We start from the raw sequence: 24,018 nt of genomic DNA, 5'->3' as shown, positions 1-24,018 counted from the left end.
TTCCTGTCCAGGAGCAGTAGTCAGTGTTGTTTTAACCCCCTCCGGGATCGTACTAGGGCTCCGCGGAGTGGGGCGGGTTCCGAGGAGGGGGTAGGTGATGGGGGACGAAGACCGGGTACCCACGTCCCCAATAAAGCCGCGTCCCAGGCCCAGCGAGCAGTGGTTCTTCAGCGCGTGCCGAGAATTGGGCGGCGGGAGGGGTCCGGAGCGCGGGAGAGGTCCGGAGGGCGGGCTGGAGGCCTCCCTCCCCACACCCCCACCCCGCTCCCGCCCAGGCCCGGGGCACTCCCGCGTCCCCTCCCCCGCGCCCAGCGCCGGTCCTACCGAAACTCGGCGGGCTCGTGGTGTCGAGACGCCCCCCGCGGGGGCCCCGGGCCGAGAGGGAGGGCCCCGGAGGTCCGGGAAGAGGGGGAAAGGGAGAAATTCGAGAAACAAGCCTCTCGGGGAGAACCAGACAAACCGGGTCCGGGCATGGAGGGCGCAGTCGCCAGGGCGGGGCGGGGTCTGGGGCCCCGGGAATTGGGGGCGGGCTCTCGGGCCGGAGAGGGCGCTCCGCCTCGGCAGCTCCGGACTCGTGGGGGGGGGGGTGGGGGGGGCGGGTAGGGAGCCCGGAGGCCCGTGCGCTTCGGCCCCCCGGGGCTCCTCGTGACGCGGCACCCCGACGGGAGTCCAGCCGGCTAGGCGGGAGCTCCGCCCTCGGCCCCGCCCAGCCCCGAGCCCCAAATTGCGGTGGGGTCCTGGGGAGGTGGGGTAAGGCCCGGCGTGCAGGGAGAAGTTGGGAGCGTGGCACTGGCAGGCGGGGAGCGAAGCGCCTAGGCGCGGGAAGGCCGGGAACAGCCACAGGTCGCGAAGCCATGGGGTGGGCAGCCCGAGCGCCGACTGGGGGCGGCCCCGCGCGGCCCGGCCCCGCCCCTCCCGGTCGGTGCCCGCCCCCCTGCGCGCCCCGCCCCCTCCTTCCCCGCAGCCCCCACCCCCCGCCCCGGCTCCTCAACACAAACTTTCCGTCCCGCTCGCTCCCTCCTCCGCGCCCGGCGCCTCCCGCTCCGGCCCGGCTCATTCCGCACATTCCGGCCAGCCCCCTCCCCAAGACCCCCCTTCCCCGGCCCCCCTCTCAGCTTTTTCGGGCCCGGCGGAGCGGCCCGGCCGGAGCGCCCCCCCGAGCTCGGACCAGGTAAGCCGGGAGGACGCCGGGAAGAGGCCGTACTGGGAGAGGTGGTTTGGTTGGCTGGTTCTGGATTGGGGGGGCACTCGCGGGGGGCTAGATCCCCGAGCTATTGTCCAGCTTGAGCCTGAGCCCCGGATCTGGGTGCCGGGAAGTTTAGAGGGAAGGGGGGGAAAAGCTCTCCGGGAAGCCCCGCCCACCCCTCCCACCCCTACCCCCCTCCCCCCGCGACCCGGACGAGTTGGTTGGGGGAGGTCGGGGAACCGGGAGATTGTCTCCGGTGCCTTCGTCTGTCCCACCGTCCGAGTATGGGGTGCCGAGGCAGGGGTCTTGGGGGCGCACGGTTCGGGGGCCCTGCCACTGGGGAGCTCGTACCCAGGACTCCCAGTCCCGGGCCCCGCCGCCCTTTGGACTCCCGGCTCGCGCTCTCTCCGAGCCCGCCCGGCTCCAGCTCCACGCAGGCCTCGGGCCCGGCCTCCCGGCGTCCAGGCCGGCTCCTGCGCGCGGTGCCTGTGGCTGCGCTGGATTGTGGAGGGTGACTGGGAGCAGAGCTGCGCGCCCTGGGCGTGTGCCCCCTGAGAGGCAGGGGCTTAAGCTCTAGTCCGGTTCTGCCCCAGTGGGTGGGGGTTCGGAGTTCCAGACCAGGGCTCTAAGAGCCTGGCTCCAAAGGGGGCTGGTTTTGGGGCCTTATTTTCGCTACACTTCCTCAGAGCCTTGTTTAGACTTTAGAGGGTTTGAAGGAGGTTTGTTCTCCCCCCTCCCTCCCTCCCCACCACCATTGTCTGTCATGCCCTTTACTCCTGCCTGGGGAGGAAAGGTCAGGAGTGCCTGTCTGCATTTGGTTTTCAGCTAGCCAGGCCCCAGGGAAGTGTCATTGAGACCCCACTCTGTCACCTTTTTGGGAGAGAGGCCCTGATCCAGGGCTCAGAGATTCTTTCTGGACAAGAGAGAATGAGGCCTTGAGGGAGGGCTTCTCAGGGGGCACCTCCCTCTGTGCTTTCTCTCTCTCCAGGTAGAGGCAGAACCAGGTCAGGCCTGGACTTGTAGTCCAGGAAAGCAGGGGATGGGGGTAGGGACTGGACACAGCTCTAGGGGCTGGTGCCCATGGTGGCTCTGTGTATCCCATCTCTTGTGGTTGGTTCTGTGTATATACATGTTCCACCCCAGTGCAGGGGCGAGGACACCTCCTTGGTTAGCATGTTGGGGACAGCCTGGGACAAGGAGAATATCCTAAGACCCCAAAAGTTGGAGATGTGGGAGAATTATGTTCTTCTCCCTTCCAGATTCTTGTAGCTCCTTTTCCAAGAACCGCCCCCCCCCTCCCCCCACCAGGAGGGTGTCACTTCAGGACATGGTTCTATGGTCTTCTGGATCCCTGCTCACCCTGTGGGTAGGGGATGGACAGATGTATCTTCTAGGAATAGGCTGTCAGGTGAGGGTGACTTCAGGGGCCCTGATGCCCCCTCTTCAGGGAGAGGTTAAGAACCAATTGGATTCTCAACCTCATGAGCCTTTCTCCCACCCCCCAAAGGGAGGGAACAATAATTAATGCTAATTAGCATATTTGGACTGGGGAATGGCTCAGTGGGATGGTCAATGATTGGCAGGACAGAGCTGTGTGTGTGTGTGTGTGTGTGTGTGTGTGTGTGTGTCTGCATCCTGGTCTGTGCTCCCACCCTCACCCTCAGGTGCACCCTGTGCATTCTGCCGGTTGAGGAAATATTAAAACGAGAAGGGGATATCTCAAAGAGAAGGTCAAGGAACTAGAGATCTGGTCCCAACTGGGCTTTTAACCACCTGTGTCATCTGGGCCCTCAGTTTCCCTGCTCAGAATAAATGACTTCTCAGGTCCCTTATCTTTGAGCACCTTCCAGAGTCCCAGCCTCCTAGTCAGCTGGCCTGCCTTCTCCTTCCATTATGGAACGTGAACCTGGTGAGGTCTGGAGAGGTGAGTGGGTGATCCAGTGGCCTAAGGAAGAAGGTGAGGACAAACCAGGGGGTGACTGAGGAGTATGTAAACCAGGGGAGTACGGCTGAAAGGGTCACAGGCAGCAGGCAGCAAGGGACAGGGAAGCCAGGCAGAGCTGAGGAAACTTGTCCTCTGAAGTGGCCCTGGGGTCTGGCAAGGCTGGCCAGGGTGAATTGTGTTGAGAGGTCACTTGGATGGCCTGCCCCTCAGCCAGATTCCTGGACCCCACTAGGGGCTCGGGGCAGAAGCTGGAAGGGAACAGAAGCTACCAGTACCCCCTACCTCCTCACTTACGAAGGGATGAAGAGCTGAAGAGTCCACCCACAGTGAGGAGAGGGGAAGGGATCTGGGGTGCCAGACCCCAAGGAGCCAGGGAGCCATGAGGGCTATTAATACTGCAGCTTAAGAGCTGTGGAGGAAGCTAGGAGGTCACAGCCTCTTCTTCCCACGTGGGGGCTGCAGAAGCTGTGGGGTTGGAGGGGTGGCCTTGAGGAACCAGGTCTCCATGGGCCTGTGGGGCAGCCCTGGGGCCATGGCGGGAACTTCTGTGGCCAGAGGTCAGCAGATCACATTCAGGCCTGTCCTCAAGGCCTTGCCCTGGCCTCACCTCTCTCCTGGTGTTGTGCCAGCCTAGGCTTGTCTGCAGGAGGTGTGCTGCCCCTCAGAGGAGGACCCGAGAGGGGAAAGGACTTCCTTGCCTGTCCTCTAAGGGTCCCGCAGAAGCCTGGAGGCCAGAGAATCCTGTGAGGCCACGGGTCTCCCTAAAGCCTCAGCCCTTGAGGTTTCCTAGAGTGCTGATTGTTTCCTGTGCTCCCTGCCAGTCCCAAAAGGACAGGAAGTGATAGAGGGAAATGAGAGTGCAGCCATGTGTGACGCTGGACGTGTGTGAGACAGAGGCTGAGTGGGACATTCTGTGTGGGTGACACTGCGTGTGCGGGGGGTGTGCGTGTGACAGAACCAGCTAAAACCAGCTTGCGTGACTGCATGTGAGGCTGGACTTGTATGCGAGGGAAGCCTTATGTGACATTGCCCGTGACTTTGTAACACTCGTGTGAGTGGCCGACACCGTGTGTATGTGGGAGCCACCATGAACGACAGGCTCAGCGTGTGTGTGAAAGAAAGCCATACACGCGGTCTCTGTGTGTGAGTGGCCATCATGGGGGGCGTGTTTTATGGAAGACCCAACAATGTGAGCCTCTGTCTGACATCGGATGGGATCCTGATGCTCGGAATACATGAGGGATGCTGCGATCGTTTGATGCCGTGTGTGTGTGTGTGAGATAAGCAGAATGAGCCACCTGCGTGATGTGTGATGCAGTGGTGTGACTACGTGTGTGTGGGTGTGAACGGCATAAGAAGGAGCCTCAGGTGTGTAGGAACTCGGATAGGCTGTGTGTGCCACTCTTCGTGACACATGAGAAAAACTAGGACAGGACGTGGTGTGTGTGAGGAGAAGCCATCCTGACACGGTGCTGAGCGGCCGTCGTGATAAGGGGGTGGGAAATAGACGTGTAGGTGAACCAGAGCTCCAGACCCTGCCCGGGCAGCGCCGCGTGGCACGGGAAGCGCGGGGCGTGACTGAGGCGGCCTCTGTGGCTGGGCACTATCTGAGGTTGCTTGGAACCATAGAACAGTGTGGGTGACAACTGTCAGGGCTGTGCCAGGCACACCCCGGATACCGTGTGTGATGAACTTGAGGGCCTGGGACCCTGATTTGTGGGGCGTCCACAAGGAGGAGCGTGAAAAAGATAACCGTCCGAAACAAAGAAGGAAAGTTGGTAAATGCCGCCGAACGGGGCACTTAAAAATGGCTAAAATGGTAAATGTGATGTTATGTATGGGTTACCACAGTAGAAAGTTTAAAAAGGAACAAAGGCTAGAGACGCAGGTAACAGTGACTGTGCGGGACAGTGGCTGGCGGGGCGGGGGGGGGGGGGGCGGGTTTGGACGTGAGAGAGGAGGACCAAGAGGAAGCCTGTGTGTGTTTATAGAGGACACTGTGACTCTCATAGTGGGGGGATTGACCGAGGGACTGGTGGCAGCTCAGTGCATGACGTCACGTGACACAGGGTACCAGGGGCCTGGGTGCAGGCAGGCTGAGGCGGGCCGTGGGCATGTGAATGGAGAACTGGGAAACCCACTTGCCCAAGCTACCCATTGGCTGCCTCCCTGCCCCTACCCACAAGCTGGATTCCTGGTCTTCGCTGCAGTGGGACAAGATGAGGAGACAAGGATGCCTGGCTGGCTCAGTCAGTGGAGCATGTGACTCTTGATCTCGGGGGTCATGGGTTTGAGTCCCACGTTGGGCACTGAGATTACTTAGTTAAAAAAAAAAAAGATGAGACAGGACAGAGTCCCAGAGTAGGGGTGAAGGGAGGTCTGGTCACTGGGCCCCTTCTCTCTGCAGAGGTTTGAGGTCGCTGAGACTCTACCTCCCACTCTCCTACACGGGTGGGGGGCGCAGAGCTGGGACAGTGAGGATCAGCTTTGGGGAAGGAAGCCTGGGGGGCTGCTTGCCCCCTCTGTACCCCAGGAAGCCTGTGCCCTGCGTAGTGGGGGTGGGTGTAGAGAGTCTTGATTCCCAAATTGGAAGCACATTAATAAGCCGGAGAGAGGGGAGGAGGCCTCCCCACCTCCCTCCTAGGGCTCTGCAAATTGCTTCCTCCTGTAAAAATCTGTACCCTACTCCAGGGAGGAGGGTACTCCCTCCCCAGCCTGGCAGGGTGTGGCCACTTGGCCGGGTCCCTCAGGGGTCCTTGTGCTGGAGGTGGGGGAGGCAGACACCATCCCCCTCCTGCCCCCTCTGCAGTCCCAACCGGAGCATGGCTACTTCTAGGGTGGGAGCTTCTGGCAGCTGGAGAACAGCTGGCCCCGCTGTGGGGGCGGGTGAGAAGGAAGCAGGGAAAGGCAGAGGGGGTGGGGAGGTTCCCTTAGCCCTCATCAACTGCCCTCCCATCCTCAACCCCCTGGCGGGTCAGCCCAGCCCAGGGTTGGGGGTGGGAGATTGGGGGTGCAACTGCTGATTTCACTAAAATCCCTCTGCCTTTTGACCAATGTTCTCACTCCGAGTGAGAGCACGGGGAGGCCCTGTGGTCCCTGCAGAAGTGGACAGCGGCCGGCCCCTAGTCCAGGAGGGTCACTGGGCTAGTTCGTCCTCCCAGTGGGGCTGGTATGGAAGGGAGGGGGCAGGGGGACGTGGGGACAACACCCACCTGCCTCCACTGGCCTTGTCTGAATCCCCAGCCAGGGCAGTCTGGGGGAGCTCTCTCCTCTCCTCCCTTGAAAGGGAGGTGTGGGCTGGGTGGTTTGGAGGCTGCGGGCCCCGTGGGGGTGGGGGCCTAGGGCCCGTGCGTGCGGCTGCCCAGCTCTGGCCTCCCATCACTGGAGCTGTCCAGCCAGTTATTCCAGCAGTCTGGCCCCAGGGTGGGGAGTGGGCAGCAGGGTGCCCCTTATCTCCCCCAGGGCCCCAAAGCCTGCTCACCCAGCCTCCTAGCTCCTAGCTCCTAGCTCCTAGCTCCCAGCTCCCATCCCTGCCACCACCAGAGGCACCTCTGACCTCTGAAGTCTGAGGGCCCTGAGACAGTGGAAGCAGGAATGGCTGGTCAGACCGGGGGTAAAGGCAGTGGGCCACAGCCTGCAGTAGTAAAGGGCCACTGCAGAGGGAGATAGGAGGTGGTCTCTAAGAGGGACAGAGCAGATGGGACAGGAGTGGGATGCCCTGGACATGGCCCTGTTGTGGCTTCCCTGCCACTCCTTCCTTCTAGGTCTGTCCTGAACTCTGGGTCTTTCTGTTGCCGGCTCCTCCCCTCCCTCCCTGCCCGACTGTGTCTGAGTTTATTGATATTTTCCCTCCCTGCCTCTCTCACCTTCCCCCCCCCCCCCCCCCCCCAGCTGTGTGCCTCTGTCTCTCGAGATCTTGGTCTCTATCTGTCTGGGTCTGTTGGTCACTGTCTCTGGGTCCAGCTCTGTCTCTCTCTGGATCTCTCCTTCTCTGGGTCTCACTCCAAGGTTTTGTGGGGGTTTTGTCTCTTATTCTCTGGGACTCTCCTGTCTCCCTTGTCTGTCTTTCTTGTCTGTCTGTCTTGTCTATCTGTCTCTGTCTACTTTACCCCACCCCCAGACTCTTCCCAGGCTCCACCCCCTTGCCCCTCACTCAGGTCTTCCTCCCTGTCTCCCACCCCTCTTGGTGGCCCAGTCCAGCAGGCAGACGCCCTGGACGGCTGGGTGAGCACCGACAAGCAGCTGGGGGCTGCCATCCCTCCCCACCCCACTCTGCACAGCGGGGAGGAGACCCTGCCCCCGGCCGCCTCTCACCCCAGGGCACCCCTCTCCGTTCCTCCCTCCACCGTGCCTGAGCCCCACACGTGTCCAGCTTGCAGCCGTCTGAAGAGCCCGCAGCCCCAGAGCTGGGTCCCCAGTGGTGTGAGGGTCCGAGGTTCGGTCCTCAACCCACAGCAGTAACTCTGGGAAGACCAGAGCAGCTGGCCTAGACTCCTGAGTGCTGCCCTAGGACAGAGACCCCAGCTCAGCCCCCTGCCTGGCACAGCTGCCTGCTCGCCAACCCCCACGGGTGTGCCTCAGCCTGGGGGGTACGGACATTCTCATTTGGATGTCAGTCCAGGCACCCACACAGCATACCTGTGCGTGGCTGTGTGGGGCAGGGGTCACCTGTGGGCCCCTGTGTTGGCGCCTGTGCCCACAGGAGTGTTCCTAGAAAGTGAGCCTTGCCCGTGCCTATGAGCCAGCGGAAGGGACGGTGGTCCCACTGTCTCCTTGACTCGTCCTTGCAGCCGCCCCCTGGGCTCCCCTCCCCCTCACCAGCTGCCAGCGGTCCCAGCCAGGGGCCGCCGCCCCGCCCCCCCAGTCTGTCCCAGCTCCCAAGCACTGCTGTGTTCGCCATATTTGGCCACAGTGCTCCTGCGGGGGGCGGGGCGGGGCTGACATCACCCCGAGAAGGGGGGGGGCCACCGCCTGGAAGAGGGGAGGCGGGCAGAGACTTGGGGGAGGCAGGAAAATTGCTGTAAAAAGTCTGGGGCTGCCAGGGCCCCCCATGCGCTGGGCCCCTGCTGCTCCGAGGGAGGCCTCAGGAAAGGATTTGGGGGGAAATGCGTTGAGGACTCTGTTGGGAGGGGTCTTAGCCCACTGTAGCCCCTCTTCTGCCTCCCCTCATAGCCTGTGGCAGTGTCGGATCTGGGAGGAGGCCCTGCATCTCAACTACCTCAATATGGGAGTCACTGGGTCTCCAGAGTCTTGAGTCTCTGCCCTCTCACATTTTTATTCCAAGAACGTGGCCTCAGGAGTTAAGGAGGGGATGGGGATATAACTTCCGGTGGGGAGAGACAGGCTGGGAGTAGAGGAGTTGGCCGTCTCACTGGTCAGGAGCATGGCTTCCTCTCTCCCTGGCCACCCCTCTGGTGTGGGAGAGCTGTTCCTCCTGGTCTTGGAGGCCTCACAGAAAGGGCTTCAGGAATATGGGTGTCCTTGAAGATGCCCCAGCTACTTGGGCTGGGGGGAGGCCCCTGGTCTGGACCCCACTGGGTGGGCTCAGAGTGGTTGCCATGACAGCTGGGCCTCCTTTCTGGCTCAAGGTGGTGAGGCTTCTCAGCTTCATCCCCTTGGTTAAGGGACTGAAGCCAGATTGCCTACGCTCAGAGCCCAGCTCCAGCACTTACTAGCTGTGTGTCTGACAAGTTGCTTAACCTCTCTGTTCTTTGGTTTCCTCATCTGTAAAGTGGGACTAGTAATAGTCTCTACCCCATGGGTTATTTTGAGGATTAAATGAATCAATGCGTGTAAAATCCCAGAACGGTGCCTGCCATATAACAGGTGCTCTCATTAGTAGTCTTTTTTTTTTTAATTTATTTTTTATTTATTTATTTATTTATTTTAGTAGCCTTTTTTTTTAAATATTGATGTTTATTATTAAAAAAAAAATTTTTTTAATGTTTATTTTTGTGTGTGTGAGAGAGAGAGACAGAGCACAAGCAGGGAAGCGGTAGAGAGAGAGGGAGACACAGAATCCGAAGCGGGCTCCAGGATCCGAGCTGTCAGCACAAAGCCCAACATGGGACTCGAACGCACGAACCGTGAGATCAAGACCTGAGCTGAAGTCAGACGCTTAACCTGATGGAGCCCCCCAGGCGCCCCTCATTAGTAATCTTAAGTCTATATCCTTCTGACATTTAGGCCTCCTAGGCCCTCCCCATCCTTTGCCACTAGCCACACTCTTCAAGCCTCCCTAAACAGGTGGCCCCGCAGAGAGGACCCTCTACCCATTTGGCAGGACCTGGAATTCTTGTCTGAGAGGAAAGAATTCTCTTCCTTGGCTGCAGAGGGGTCTCCACATCTCTTTCCTACCCTACCCACCCCCCGCTTTCCCTGCAGGCCAGAGCAAAGTCCTTGGATGTAGCCGTCTTGGGCTCCAAGGCTCCCAGGACCCTGATAATGCATTGGCCATGCAGAGTCTGAGGCTGAAGGGGGTTGGGGGTGAGCCTTGGAGCTGTGTGTGTTGGGGGCACTGCCGGGTGCGGTCTAAGTTAATAACCCGGTCTGGCGTGTGCAGGGAACTCAGAGTTTACAGAGCCCTGGCCCATCTGCAATGTGGGCCAGGGCAGGGGCAGGCGTGTGGGTGGTTTATGGGCTGCTGTGGGGCCGGGAGGTGCAGGAACAGGAAGTGGGACGGAGGAGCCAGTGGGGTTGAGCAAGGCTGTTGGCCAGGCACCTTCTCAGCTGCTTCCTTGCCAGCCAGCATCCCTCCCTCCTCGCAATTCCTGGGACAGTCCCAGCCCCCATGTTTAGGTTCCTTGTGAGTTATCTTTTAGGGAAGTCAAAACCACACCCTTCCTGGGTCAGGGACCCTCCCCATCCCGCATAATGGGTCTTCAGCAGGGTTGCACTGGGGCAGGGGGAGATTGAGGAGGTGGGGGGGGTCCCTGGCTGGGGATGCCCAAGCCCCGAGGAGGAGCAGGCAGAGTCAGAGCCGAGCAGCCCCTCTGAGAGCTGCAGACACACCGGGCCCCACTCCTGTCTCTCCTCTCCACTCATCACGATGCCTTTGGCAGCCGCATAACCTTGGGAGCCTCAGTCTCTCATCTGAATAATGGGCACCAGTCCTTGCCCTCCCTGCCTTACCTCTGAGGATTAAATGAATATGAATATGCTTCTTCCCCACAAAAGTGCCGTGTAGATATAGGCATTATTATTGTTGTTATCGATCACCACCAAGACTATGTGTTGAGTGTTTTATGAGTCAGGCATTGGGGGTTGGTACTTCGTCATGATCTCATTTCCCTCACAACCTCAAGGAGACCTTTTCCTTGTCTTATAGGACCGAAAGCTCAGAGAGGTGATGTAGCTCGGTCAAGGTCACACAGCGCTGAACAGGCATAACCTCTGGTTACCTCCACCCTGCCCTGGAGCACCTGCCCCTGGGGTGGGAGATTGCTGTGATCTGGGAGAAGCCTGGCCCTAACTCCTCTGTGTCTGCCCCACAGGCTCCGGCTGCCCAGTGGGCTCAGGCCCAGAGCCCAGAGCAACCAGCACAATAGCGTCCAACAGCTGGAATGCCAGCAGCAGCCCCGGGGAGGCCCGGGAGGATGGGCCCGAGGGCCTGGACAAGGGGCTGGACAACGACGCCGAGGGTGTGTGGAGCCCCGACATCGAGCAGAGCTTCCAGGAGGCCCTGGCCATCTACCCGCCCTGCGGCCGCCGCAAGATCATCCTGTCAGACGAGGGCAAGATGTACGGTGCGTGCGGGGAGGCACGGGGACACTGGACAGGACCGGAGAGGTGGCCTGGCCCTCCCTGGCACCTCCCCCTGCTCTCTGCCCCCTCACCGAACCGGTTTGGCGAAGTCCTGTGAGGCCGCCAGCCTGCCACGGGCGAGTCTGGGCGTGTAAGCCTGTGTGTCTGGATCCATCCTCCTCATAAACAAGCCAGGCTCGCCCCCTCCACCAGAGTGAGGCCCACACCTTGACACCCCCCGGCGGCTCCGCCTCTCCTCCCCCTGCTGGCCTACAGGTTTCAGGGTGACTCAGTGGACACAGGAAACTGGGTCAGTCCAGTGTGCTCCAGGCTAGGCCTGGGACAAGGTCTTTCCCCACAGAGGGTGGGGAAGCCCCAGGGTAAGACCTGGGGTGTCCTACTGGCGAGTTCCCTCCAGTTCCTGGGTGTGGGATGGGGGCGCTGTGCGCTGGTGGGAGGCCGCACGGCGACAGGGGCCTGGGTTAGGACGAGGGCTGGAGAGACCAGGAGACGCCTTCATTCCGCAGACCACCTCCCAAGTGTCTCCTGCCCTCCTGGCCTGCTCTCTGCCACCTTGCCCATCCCTTGCCTCCAGAAGGGAGTGTCCCCCTCTTGTCCAGCCCTGAGAGGGCTCTCCGAGAGCTGCATTTTTGGGATAACTCAACCCTTCTGGGCCTGGCTCCTTGCCGGCTCCCTCCAACCCTCCCTGACGGCCTATGGCTGACTGAGGCAAGCCCTTAGCCCATCCCCTCCCAGCGTCCGTGACCGTGACGGGGGGCCAGGAAGGAGACAGCTGGGCCAAGTGGTAAGGACTGCAGTGTCCCTTGTCCCCACCCTCTGTGCCATGCTCGCCCTAGCCCCAGAGCCCACTCGTGGGCAGGCAGATGTTCCAGAGCGCTTCCATAGGGCGGGGGCTGCCTGTCCCTACTGCTACCTCCCAGATGGCTGGGGCAGCCCCACAGGGTATTTTTAGACAGGGCGGAGGGAGTGGGGTGGAGAGGGGCAGGCAGGAAGGGAGGGGCAGTGGGGCTGGTTCTGTCATGGAAGAGGAATTTGGAGAATGTGGCCCTTCTGGGGAGGTGATGGGGTTGGGGGCCAGGGAGCCTGGATTTGGGGGATAAAAGGTATTGGCTAAGCATTTGCCGGCATCTCAACAAGTCAGGAGAGACACTGGTAAGCCGTATCATGGCGGTGACAGGCTCGAGGACACAGTGATGTGCTCAGTGACATCTTGACACAGGCTGTCAGGGTAGAAGGTGTGGTGGAGACCATTGGGTCCTTCCTGCCTCTTTCACCAGAGAAGGAAAGGGACTTGTCCAGGGTCTCTCCTCATGGCAAGGACAGCTAGGACAGGAGCCTATCCAGAACTCCATCAGACACCCTTGGGGACGTGTGCCACCTGCGGCAGGCCTCACTCACACGTGAACACTGGTGACAGGCACCGGGAGGAAGGAAGTGCTGCTGGAGCTAGGAGTGAGCGGCCCAGCTGTCCTGCCGCACTTTGGCCGCACCTGCCCCTGTCTGTCTGCAGGGAAACCTGTCAGGCGGCCTGACATTGCCCCACCTTCCTCCTCCCACTCTGTTGCCCCCTACTCACTCCCCCAGGGCAGTGCGGGGAGCACCTGGGACTCCCCCTACCCTCCATCTGCCCCCGCTCACTCGTGCCCTTGGGGGGTCGCTGGAGTGAAGAGGGTCGGGGGAGGGAACAGAAGAGCAGCGTTGGGGGAGAGGCCTGTGGGTTTCCCAGCTTGGGGCGGGGAAGGGCGGGTCTTGGCCTCTCTTCATTCTTCTCTCACCCCAATCCAGGTCGAAATGAGTTGATTGCGCGCTACATCAAACTGAGGACGGGGAAGACGCGGACGAGAAAACAGGTAGGGAGACACAGGTGCTGCATCCCCGCTGCCCACACACACTCCCCAGGCCGCTCTTGCCGCTGTCGTAGAGAAAGGGGCACTGTCCTCTCTGACCGGCCACCACCACCCCAACCTGAGTGACCTCCGAGAAGCCCCGTGGGGCAGCCTCAGCGGTGCATGGTCACCGCCCTGAGTGGCCCACTGACCAGCCAGCGAGACAGACGGTTGCAGTGACAGGAGTGCGGAGCAGGGCGGCACGGCCAACAAAAGAGTGTGGGCGGGTGGACAGGGTCTGACCTGGACCGGGCAGGGGAAGGGAGGAGGGGGGCCGCCGAGGCTTTCTGGAGGAGGTATCGCCCAAGATGCATTTTTAAGTAGGAACTTAGGATTTAGGCAGGCAGAAGAAGGGGAAAGGATTCTGTTAGGCTGAGGAAGTTGGATAGACGTATAATAATTGGGAACCCATACAGGGCTTACTCTATATTAATGTATTTATTCCTCACAGTAACCTTATGAGGTGGGTATAGTAATTACCTCCATTTTACAGATGAGAAAACTGAGGCATGGGGAAGATAAGTAACTTCCTCCAGGTCACGTGGCTGGTAGGGGGTGGACCCTGGACTGAACCCACCGGGCAGGAAAGAGCCACCAGTCAGCAGCGCGGTGGGTGGGGAGAGGGGCGGGAAGAGCCGAGGATGGTGGCCGGAGGCCTGAGGGACAGGTTTCCCCTCCGGGCAGCTGGGTCCACGGAAGGGAATAGAACAGGGAGTGGCAGGTGGCAGCTGTCGAGGAATGTTGGCCCTGGAGCAGCTGGGGCAGTGGATCAGGGAGGGCCAGGCAGAGGCAGGGACCTAGATCCACAGCGATGGTGGCCTGGGTAGTGGCAATGGTGAGGGTAGTGGTGGCGGCATGGAGAGATGATCGGGTGGCTCCCCGGGCCAGGGAGGGCAGCTGTGTGCTGACGGGAGGCCTGAAAGGGGGCTGGTTGGGGTGGGTTCCGTGTGGGGTGCCTGGGAGAGAGGGAGGCTGGGCGCACAGACGGGAGGACCGGAAGCCGCCTCTGATCCTCAGCTCTTCTAACCTCCCTGTCTGGTGGGGTTTGGACCTTGCACCCACCTCCCTGGATCCCCATGTGCATATGACAGAGCTGACCTGTCCCATCCTGTTGTCTCAAGGGAAGGTTTTGAGTCCACCCCCTCAGTGTGGGAGCAGGAACCTCCCTCGTTTATTCAGGCATTTATTATTTTTTTAAAAATTGTTTTTCATGTTTATTTTTTAGAGAGAGAGACAGAGTATGAGTGGGGGCGGGGCAGAGAGAGAGAAGGAGACAATCTGAAGCAGGGCCCAGGCTCTGAGCTGTCAGCACAGAGCCTGATGTGGGGCTCGAACTCGCAAACCGTGAAGTCATGACCTGGGCGGAAGTCGGACACTTAACCGACTGAGCCATCCGACACTTAAACGCCCCTGTTCAGGCCTTTATTAACCACTTTCCCTGGGCCAGTTCATACTGCACCGCATTTACTCATTTAGCGAATCAGTGAGCTACTACTTACTATGTTCTAGGCATGAGGGATACGGCAGGGAACCAGGCAGACAAGGGCCCTGTTCCCAGGGGCCTGGGACTGACTGTCAGAGGTGCTGACTGATCATGCCCCCAAGTTCAGATACCCTCGCCGCTACCTGCAGGGAAGGGGTACTTTGCCTCTCAGGCTCTTCCTCTGCCATTAAATTAGCTACTATGTGAAGACACTTAGAACAGAGTGGGCACTGTAGAAGAATTTGCCGCTGCTATTGCTGTTATTATTCTGTCTTTATAAGCAGAAAGCCAGGGCTTCTGACTGGCTCAGTTGGAGGAGCATGTCACTCTTTTTTTTTTTTTTTTTTTTTTTTCATTTATTTTTGAGAGAGAGAGCACAAGCGGAGGAGGGGCAGAGAGAGGGGGACAGAGTATCCAAAGTGGGACTCGAGCCCACAAACCGTGAGATCATGACCTGAACAGAAGTCGGATGCTCAACCAACTGAGCCCCCCCGATGCCCCTAAGAACTTGTGACCCTTGATCTCAGGGTTGTGACTTTAAGTCCCATGTTGGGTGTAGAGCTAACTTAGTTTTTTAAAAAAAGACTAAACAGAAAGCCATTGCAGACACAGGAGAAGGGCACTGTCTCCTGCTTCACCGAAAGAAATGTTTATAGGAACGTGTTTGTCAGAGTGGGAAGGGGTCAAGGGACCTTTAGGCTCAGTCCCTTTGACCTGAGGTGTAGGGAGGGTAGTAGAGCCTCTTGATTCAGAGGAACATTGTACCTGCTCCTGGCCAGGTATCCCAGGAAGGCTGGCTGTACGATGATGTGTTACAGGCCAGCTGGGGGCAAGGTCAGAATTTAAAAATTTGGTCATTTTGCAAGGGTAGCGTTCCTCTAACTTGATTCTTTCCTAGAACTCTGATATCTAATATCTCTGTAAAAGAGGACCCATCTCTTATGAGTTTGAGCCCCACATTGGGTGTGGAGATTACTTAAGAAAATAAAATTTAGGTTGCCTGGGTGGCCCAGTCAGTTGAGCGTCTGACCCTTGATTTTGGCTGAGATCATGAGCTCATGGTTTGTGGATTGGAGCCCCACATCAGGCTGTACGCTGAGCCAGCTTGGAATTTTCTCCCTCCCTCTCTCTCTCTCTCTCTGCCCCTTCCCTGCTCGTGCTTGCGTGCTCTCAATCTCTCTCAAAATAAATAAATGGACAATAAACTAACAAAATAAAATCAAATCTTAAAAAAAAAGATGTATGGATGGATAGATAGATAAGACAGACAGACCCATCCTATGGTTGTGAGGACTAAGCATGTCTTTATGTGTTGCAAAGAGCAACCAGATGACAGGCAGGGGTTTTCTTTGGTTGTTTTTATTTTACTTTTGGTTTAAAAATGTGGTTTTAGGGTTTTTACAGACACATACAGCAATTAATAGCAAGTACAATGCCTCCACATTGAAAAAACAGCTAAGCATTATATTAGGATTAAGTTCCATGTGACTTCCAGCTGTCACCGAGTTGAGCATTCGGCGGTGGTCCTCTGTGCTAAGGGTCCAGAGAATCCTGGCAGCACAGCATGGTGGCAAGTGGGCTCTGGACTCAGGCCACCTCGGTTCAAATCCCAGCTCTAGCCCCCAGCTGTGTGACCTTGGATAAGCTGCTTCACCTCTCTGTGCTTTGGTTTCATCATCTGTAACTCGAGGGATGATGTGAGTACTGACTTGTCCGTGTCTCTATGAAGGTCAGATGAGGGAGGTGTAGAATGCTGACAGCAGTAATAGCTGTGCCCACGAAACCTCACTTACTGTCATGATATAGAGCGATCAGTAATCTCGCCGGACACGTGTCTGATTGCTGTGCACGGTGAGGCAGCACGAGGAACACCCAGCCTGGGCCCTAACCCAGTAGCAGAGGGCTGCCCGGCATCACTTACACAGTAACTTGCGGTATATGATTAAAAAGAAAAAGAAACGGTTTCTTTGTGGGGATGAAAACAACTTGCAAAGAAAGCCCACAGCCATTGCTGATAATGCCTGTGTGAAGCATCCTGGAAGGATCCATGTGTCCCCTTGTGTTTCGTGGGAAAACAGTGACCTTTAGGTTCTCTCAGGCTTAGGGTTAGACCCTTGTAATACGCTGGAGAAGAAATGCTATTAAGGGCACCTACTGTGTGTGTGTGTGTGTGTGTGTGTGTGTGTGTGTGTGTGTGTGTGTAGATATATATATGGCCATATATTTGTCCAAGGAGAAGGAAGGTATGTTGGGGGAGGAAGCTGATGAGCAAAGCAGGAGCAGGGCCAGGCCTGGTTTTATCGGCTGGCAAGCTGTTGGGGTTGACACAGGATGTAGGCGGTGGTACAGGGGGAGATCTTTCGTAGAGGATATGGCCTCGATGTATAATCTGATGGCCCGCAGGAGCATTATGGCCATGGGTGATGACAATCAGAAAAAAGTCTCAGGGTACCTGGCTGGCTCAGTCAGTAGAGCATGTGACCTCATCACGGGGTCACGAGTTCAAGCCCCACATTGGGTGCAGAGATTACTTAAATACATACATATGTACATACATACATAAATCTGTTTTAAAAAGAGAAAGGGGCACCTGGGTGGCTCAGTCGGTTAAACATCCGACTTTGGCTTAGGTCATGATCTCACATTTCTTGAGTTCAAGTCCCATATCGATAGGGCTCTGTGCTGACAGCGTGGAGCAGCTTTGGATCCTCTGTCTCCCTCTCTCTCTCTCTCTCTGTCCCTCCTGCTCTCTCTCTCTCTCTCTCAAAAATAAATCAACATTTAAAAAAAAGAGAGAGAGAGAAACTGTCTCCTCTGAAGACATCAGAGAGAAAAAGTCATCCTGTTTTGGAAAAATAAAAAGATACCCTTCTGGGTTAGAGGCAGCCCTACTCCAGGGCACATAACTTGAGCAGCAGACCTTGGGCTGGATTTTAGTCCTTGCTGATTGATTGACTGATTGATTGAAAATGTTTTTTATGTGTTTCTTTTTTTGTTTTTTTTTTTTTGAGAGAGAGACAGAGCATGAGCAGGGGAGGGGCAGAGAGAGAGGGAGACACAGAATCAGAATCAGAAGCAGGCTCCAGGCTCCAAGCTGTCAGCACAGATCTTGCCTGATGCAGGGCTTGAACCTGTGAACCTTGAGACCATGACCTGAGCCAAAATCGGACGTTTAACTGACTGAGCCATTCAGGTGCCCCAAGTCCTTGCTGACTTAGGTTCTCTTGTGCAGTGATCAACCTATACAACTGTACATGGTGGTCCTGGAGGCTACCATAGGCTCTTGATCAAAACAGGGCCAAGAAGAGAGCAAAGAACTGGCAGGGCTCAGGGCCCCATAGTTTCCCCCACTTCCATTTGGCCCCAGAGACGAGGGCTGGGGTGCTCCTTGCCATGGCCGCCCCATGCCGTGCCTCCTCACTCTCTGTGTTTTCCTCTCTGACGGGGCGCGGGGCGGCCCCTAGGTGTCCAGCCACATACAGGTTCTAGCTCGGAAGAAGGTGCGGGAGTACCAGGTTGGCATCAAGGTATGTCGGGCGCCTGACTAGGGCCTCCAGTCCCTCCTCGGCACCTCCACCGCTATCTCCGCGCAGCTCAGGCCTCTGCCTCGGCAGGCTCTCTGGCCCCACTGTGCCTCTTTTCTGGCTGAAGCTCTGTTCTTGCCTCTTCTTCTGCCCTTTCTGCTCTTTTTCTCTCTTTCTTTCTCTTTCTACAGGTCTCTAGCCACTTGCAGGTTCTAGCCAGGCGGAAATCTCGAGAGATTCAGTCCAAGCTGAAGGTAGGGGGTCCCCGCCTTTTGGCCCGGCCCTGCTGGTTTCTGAGACCAGCCCAGGGCAGACAGGTGGCTGAAGAGTATGGAGGGGTGGAGGGTGTCTCAGAAACACAAACAGCAGCATGAAGTCTGAAGGCCACTTCAGGCTACAGAGGGCCACAGCCTCTGGAAACTAGGCAGAAGCCCAGGGGGACCGCCAGCCCTACAATGAGGGAGAGGAAGACCATCTGGGGGCCACTGCGGCTCACCTCTCTTCTTCGTTTTCCTTTTTCTCCTTCCTCCTAATTGCTGCTTGTTAATTGCATGGGGCCTTCGGTGGGCAGGGGGGAGACACGGGGGCATCGGCTGGCAGAGCTGTTGTGGTGGGCATGGCTGTTCCTTGCATTGGACGCTCAATCCTGATGCTCAATCCTGACTGCCTTACGGCTGAGGATCCCAGAGCATAGGGCTCAGGGCCCCTGTAGGCTGTGCCTTCCCCTTACTTCATAGCTGCCCAGCAGACTAAGCCTGCCGCTCTAGGCCCCATGCCTGTATCACAGCTCCAGAGGACCTGGGCAGCCCCCCCGGGGCACCAGCTTGGTCCACCATCTCGGTCTCCAGCATGCCCTCCCTCATTCTGCTCTTTCCAGGGCACGCCCACTGGCAAGCTCTCGCTCTGGGTAGCCGTGGGGTGGGGTGAGGGTCCACAGCGGCCTCTGAGCTCCCTTGGGTTCCTCAGACCCGAGAGCCGGGTGGCCGTTGAGCGGAGGAGGGTGAGAAGACAGGTCCCCGCCCTACATGGCCCTCATGTGTGCCTCTTCTAATCCACCTCCCTCTCCTTCACAGGCCATGAACCTGGTAAGTAGCCTGCCCCTCCCCAGGGTGGGAGATGGGGGGAGAGCACCTAATACAGGATCTTCAAATCATGAATTGTGAAATCAATTGAATAGGTTGCGACCAGCATGCTTTGAAAATGAACACTGATAGTGGTTCTCAAACTCGAGCCTGCATCAGAATCGCCTGGAGGGCTGGTTGAAGACAGATTTCTGGACTTCACCCTCAGGGTTTCTGATTCAGCGGGTCTGGGCTGAGGCCTGAGAATTTGCGTTTCTAACAAGCTTCCAGGTGATCCTGGTGCTGTTGGTTCATGGACCACGCTTTGAGAACCGCTGATGAAACAGAATAGAAAATATGAGTGCATGACACACAGCATAAGGGGGAGCGTTTGGGTATATACTGGGTTACAGAATAAAGTAAAATTATTTCTCACCAAGGATTGTGCTCAGAGGGGTGATGGACACTTAGGAGACCGGCCCAGGTGGGGGCTGGGACTCCCCTGAGCCTGCATAGCAGAGCCCTGAGGGCCTGGGAGGGGCCCTGAGGCAAACCCCAACCCTGTCTCTGGCCTGGCCTCACACTGCCTCTCCCCTCCCCAGGACCAGGTCTCCAAGGACAAAGCCCTCCAGAGCATGGCATCCATGTCATCCGCCCAGATTGTCTCCGCCAGCGTCCTACAGAACAAGTTCAGCCCACCCTCCCCTCTGCCCCAGGCCGTCTTCTCCACTTCCTCACGGGTACAGGGGGCCTGGGAGGTGGGGCTGAGGTGAGGGAGTGCCTTCGGGGCTGGGCTGTGGTGGGGGTCGTGGATGCTGAGGGGCCGCTGGGCTTTGTCCCATCTCTGCAGTTCTGGAGCAGCCCCCCTCTCCTGGGACAGCAGCCTGGACCCTCTCAGGAGTGAGTATTGTGGCACATCCTTCCCACACCCTCGTCCCTGGCAGTCATCTTCCCCTTTGATCAGGGTTCCAGCAACAGCTGGGCAAAGTTTTAATGCGAAAACAGAGGATGGAGAGCACCAGCAAGAGAGCAGTGCATCTGTCTATTCATTCATGTGTGTGTTCACTCATCAACCCACTCACCCACTTGTCGCCTGTCCTTCAGCTCCTTCTCATTCGGTTGCTCTCCCAGTCGGTCCCCTAGTCAGCACGTCAGGTAGTCGAGTGAACTCGGTTCCCTCAATTCTAAGAGGACTTTCATCCTCAGACACACCCTCAGTTTAATGAGCAGCTCGGGGTGGGGTCAAAAGGCTACATTAAATGTGCACATCAGTTGTGAGATACAGCAGGATTTCACAAATGCTAAAATGCGGAGAAGACAAAAAGCTGGTGAGTTAGCTTGTCAGCATGCATTTCTGGGCCTTTGCAGAAAGGCTGGGTGGCTCCCTATTGAGACCAGATGAGACTCCAAGTGACTGGACCAGGTGGAAGGTGGGCTTAGGGGTGACCCTCTAACCAGGCTGTGCTCCTCCTGTCTGCAGCATCAAGCCCTTTGCACAACCAGCCTACCCCATCCAGCCGCCCCTGCCGCCAACGCTCAGCAGTAAGTTCCCCACACAACATTGCCACCGACTCCCCTCTGCCCTTCCCCGTCTGCTGAGAAGAGCAGGGGTGGGGCGGGGGTGGGGGGTGGGCAGCAAGTCTGTGCCTGTGTTTACGCTGGGAGGGAGAAGTGGGTGGTGTCTATAGGGGATTGGTACAGGAATAGGCCCCTCACCTTTTATAGTGTTGCTTCCAGAACTCTGCTACTAACTAGTACACACCAACAAAAATACAACATTTATATATGTATATGTGTATGTGTATGTGTGTGTGTGTGTGTGTGTGTGTGTGTGTGTGTATATATATATATATATATAAAATTCTCGCGTGGAAACACACCAACATCTTAACAGAATTTCACTCTCTCTAGGTGATGAGATCCTGGGTAATTTTTACTCTCCCTATTTTAAAATTTTTTTATTCATTTAAGTAATCTCTACATTCAATGTGGGGCTCGAACCCATGACTCCGAGATCAAGAGTCATATGCTCTTCTGACTGAGTCAGCCAGGCACCCTATTTTTCCCTTTTTACTTGCCTGCATTTTCTGTTTGAATACATGTTAATAGTGATATAAAAATTCCACTGCTATGTACTACTGGGGCCACTGCAAACAGTTGTGCAGGTTGTACACTGTGCAAGAAGCCGTGGAAAGGGAGTCAAAATCCAACCCGTGTTCTACCCAAAAGGGGTGCCATTTTCTAGTTTGCACAATGCTCTGCGCAGCTGGAGGCGGCTCTATGTGTAACCACGCACACACAGCCATGCAGATGAGGGTCCATCTCGCCCTCCCAGGTTACGAGCCCCTGACCCCGCTCCCCCCAGCTGCTGCCTCTGTGCCCGTGTGGCAGGACCGCACCATCGCTTCCTCCCGGCTGCGGCTCCTCGAGTATTCTGCCTTCATGGAGGTGCAGCGAGACCCCGACACGGTAATGTGGCTGGGGGGTGGGGGGTGGGGGTGAGGGTTTGTGCAATCATGGAGAGACCCTGGCGTGGCGGTCCAGGGCCACGGCTCAGGGTCCTGGGGTGGGGAAGCCACAGGGCGGCTCTGTCCCGTGCAGCTCTCAGGCCTGCACACTTGAGTGCTCTCCTGACCCAGTACTGGGCCCTCCCCACAGTACAGCAAACACCTATTTGTGCACATCGGCCAGACGAACCCTGCCTTTTCGGACCCGCCTCTGGAGGCCGTCGACGTGCGTCAGATCTATGACAAGTTCCCAGAGAAAAAAGGGGGACTGAAGGAACTCTATGAGAAGGGGCCCCCTAATGCCTTCTTCCTTGTCAAGTTCTGGGTGAGCTGCCCTCTCTGCTCCCACCAACCCCTGCCCCCCAGATGTGCAGCGTACCCGGGTCCCCCTGCTGACCCCTGACCCTGCCCTCTCTCCCTGTGGCCTGTGGGCAGAGTGCTGGGGACGGGTCCTTGGGCGGAACACTGGTGTGGCACGCCCAGAAGCCTCCCTCTGGCCTCCGCCCCTCCTGACACCACGCTCGCTTCCCCCCATCTAGGCCGACCTCAACAGCACCATCCAGGAGGGCCCGGGAGCCTTCTACGGGGTCAGCTCCCAGTATAGCTCGGCCGATAGCATGACCATCAGCGTCTCCACCAAGGTGTGCTCCTTTGGCAAGCAAGTGGTGGAGAAGGTGGAGGTGAGTGGGGGCCCAGGGTGGCACGGTGGGGCCGGGAGCAGGCACGCTGGGTGACGCCCTCCTCGTGGCCTTCCGCAGACGGAGTATGCCAGGCTGGAGAACGGGCGCTTCGTGTACCGCATCCACCGCTCCCCCATGTGCGAGTACATGATCAATTTCATCCACAAGCTGAAGCACCTGCCGGAGAAGTACATGATGAACAGCGTCCTGGAGAACTTCACCATCCTGCAGGTGGGGGGGGTGGGGGGGCAGCCGGGGAATGGGGGGCACAGGGGCCTCAAAGTGGGGGTGGCCAGACCCATCGCTCAGGTGAGGAGACTGCTATCCAGAAAGGAGAAGGGTCTTCTCGGCCCCTACACCTGTGGCTCTGTGCCGCCTGACCCCTTGAATCCTCCTGCCTGGCCCCCAGGTGGTCACGAGCCGGGACTCCCAGGAGACCCTGCTTGTCATTGCTTTCGTCTTCGAAGTCTCCACCAGCGAGCACGGGGCCCAGCACCATGTCTACAAACTCGTCAAAGACTAGGCTACCCTCTGCCCCCACCACCAGGATCCAGGACGAGCGTCTGTTCCACACACCTGCCTGGCCCCCCCTGGAAGTCTGGGATTGAGGACTCACCCGCCTGCCAGGCCTCAGGCCCAGGACCCAGGAGGCCTCCCCACCTACCCCCAGCACACACACTCCCTGCCACTGTTCTGCGCTTTAATTGTGGGAGAAGAGAGGAGGGCTCAGTGGTGGGGCAGCCCGCCCTAGATGCTGAACCATCGCCCAGCTCTGCCCAGCCTCCGGTGAATGGGAGGACCCCTTTGGGTTCAGGCACGTGTGGCCGGCAGGGGAGGGTGGAACGGAGACCGAGGGAGTCAGAGTGCAGAGGCCCCAGGAAGGAGAGTGTCGAGTTGGGAGTTAGGTTGAGAAGAGAGAGGGGCCCACACTTTCTTGCACCTGCTATGTGCCGGGCCCGGTGCTAGGTCCTATGTGTACCCAGTGCCGTTCTCAGACCGCGTGAGGCGAGCACGGGTCGTGGGTCTTGGCGTCTCATGATGTGCTGAGACTTGAAGTTGAGCGACCCTTGCAGGGTGGGGCAGAGTTGGAATTCTCATCCAGGGCTGCCTGTCCCCAGAGCCCAGGTTTACACTACCTCCCTGGAGGGGATGGGAAAGAGGGTCTGTACTAAGGGCTGGGGCCATCCACGTTGGGAGCCTCCTCCCAGGGGAGCAGCTGCTTCTGACCAGGCAGGAAGAGAGGAGCAGCAGGTACTTGGCACCTGTTAGGTGCCCTCTGTCAGCCCCTGTGCTGACCTCCTCCAACCTGCCCTGGCCCAGATCCAGTGCCTGAGCCCGTCAGCAGCTTCCTGATGGGAGAAGGCCCCCAGGGGCAGACTCCAAAATAGCTTGGAGCGTCCTGTAGAAAGATGGAGCCCCAGCCTCAGGGCAGACCAGTGTTCCAGGGACAAGGGGTAGCAGAAAGTCTTTGCTATTTTTTAATGCCCAAGACTTGGGTTTGGTCAACCCTTGGTGGGCGCCACTCCCTTATGTTTTTCTCCATCTCAGTCTCCCAGGACTCGGACAGCAGCTTCCCAGAATCAGTTCTGGGACTGAAGGTTAACCCTTCCCCTGCTGGCCCTTCCCAACACCCAGGCCCCTCTGCCAGCTTGGCCTGTCTACCAGCCACCTCTGGGCATTCTCGAGTTTCATATGAAGTACTGTGCCCCTTCCCTTCCTTACACCACCCGCCCCTGAGCTTCCTGAAGGTCCTCACAATTTGCATATCGCTCAGGCCACTTCCAAACCCAACCTAGGTTTTATAATGTATATTATATTTTTTGTGTATTTTTTAAATCCAGCTGTGATGGGTTATATCATAAACGTGGCGTGCGGCTGGGGCAGGGGCCCTCAAGGCCCAGCTCCAGCTCAAAAAAAAAAAAAAAAAAAAAAAATTAAAGTTATTTGTTTGTGGGTTAGTTGTGTGACCAGTGTATGCCAGA

The 24,018-nt window shown here is 57.8% G+C and overlaps 1 protein-coding gene across 1 annotated transcript; it reads left to right on the top strand.

Annotated features, from left to right (window-relative positions):
* The first annotated feature begins 97 nt into the window (after nt 1–97).
* On the top strand, nt 98–23,994 carry TEAD3 (TEA domain transcription factor 3). The gene is made up of 14 exons (XM_042940375.1): nt 98–218; nt 965–1,171; nt 10,625–10,876; nt 12,681–12,745; nt 17,729–17,791; nt 18,862–18,873; nt 19,452–19,589; nt 19,700–19,749; nt 20,330–20,391; nt 21,185–21,318; nt 21,508–21,681; nt 21,896–22,036; nt 22,115–22,267; nt 22,446–23,994. The coding sequence occupies exons 1-14, from the start codon at nt 98–100 to the stop codon at nt 22,557–22,559; spliced, it is 1,686 nt and encodes a 561-aa protein (XP_042796309.1). The 3' UTR covers nt 22,560–23,994.
* The last annotated feature ends 24 nt before the right edge of the window (nt 23,995–24,018 follow it).

This window comes from Panthera leo, chromosome B2, assembly GCF_018350215.1.
Source record: "Panthera leo isolate Ple1 chromosome B2, P.leo_Ple1_pat1.1, whole genome shotgun sequence".
NCBI lineage: Eukaryota > Metazoa > Chordata > Mammalia > Carnivora > Felidae > Panthera > Panthera leo.
The sequence above is the reverse complement of the archived record's forward strand: the minus strand, read 5'-3'. Positions and strand labels throughout refer to the sequence as shown.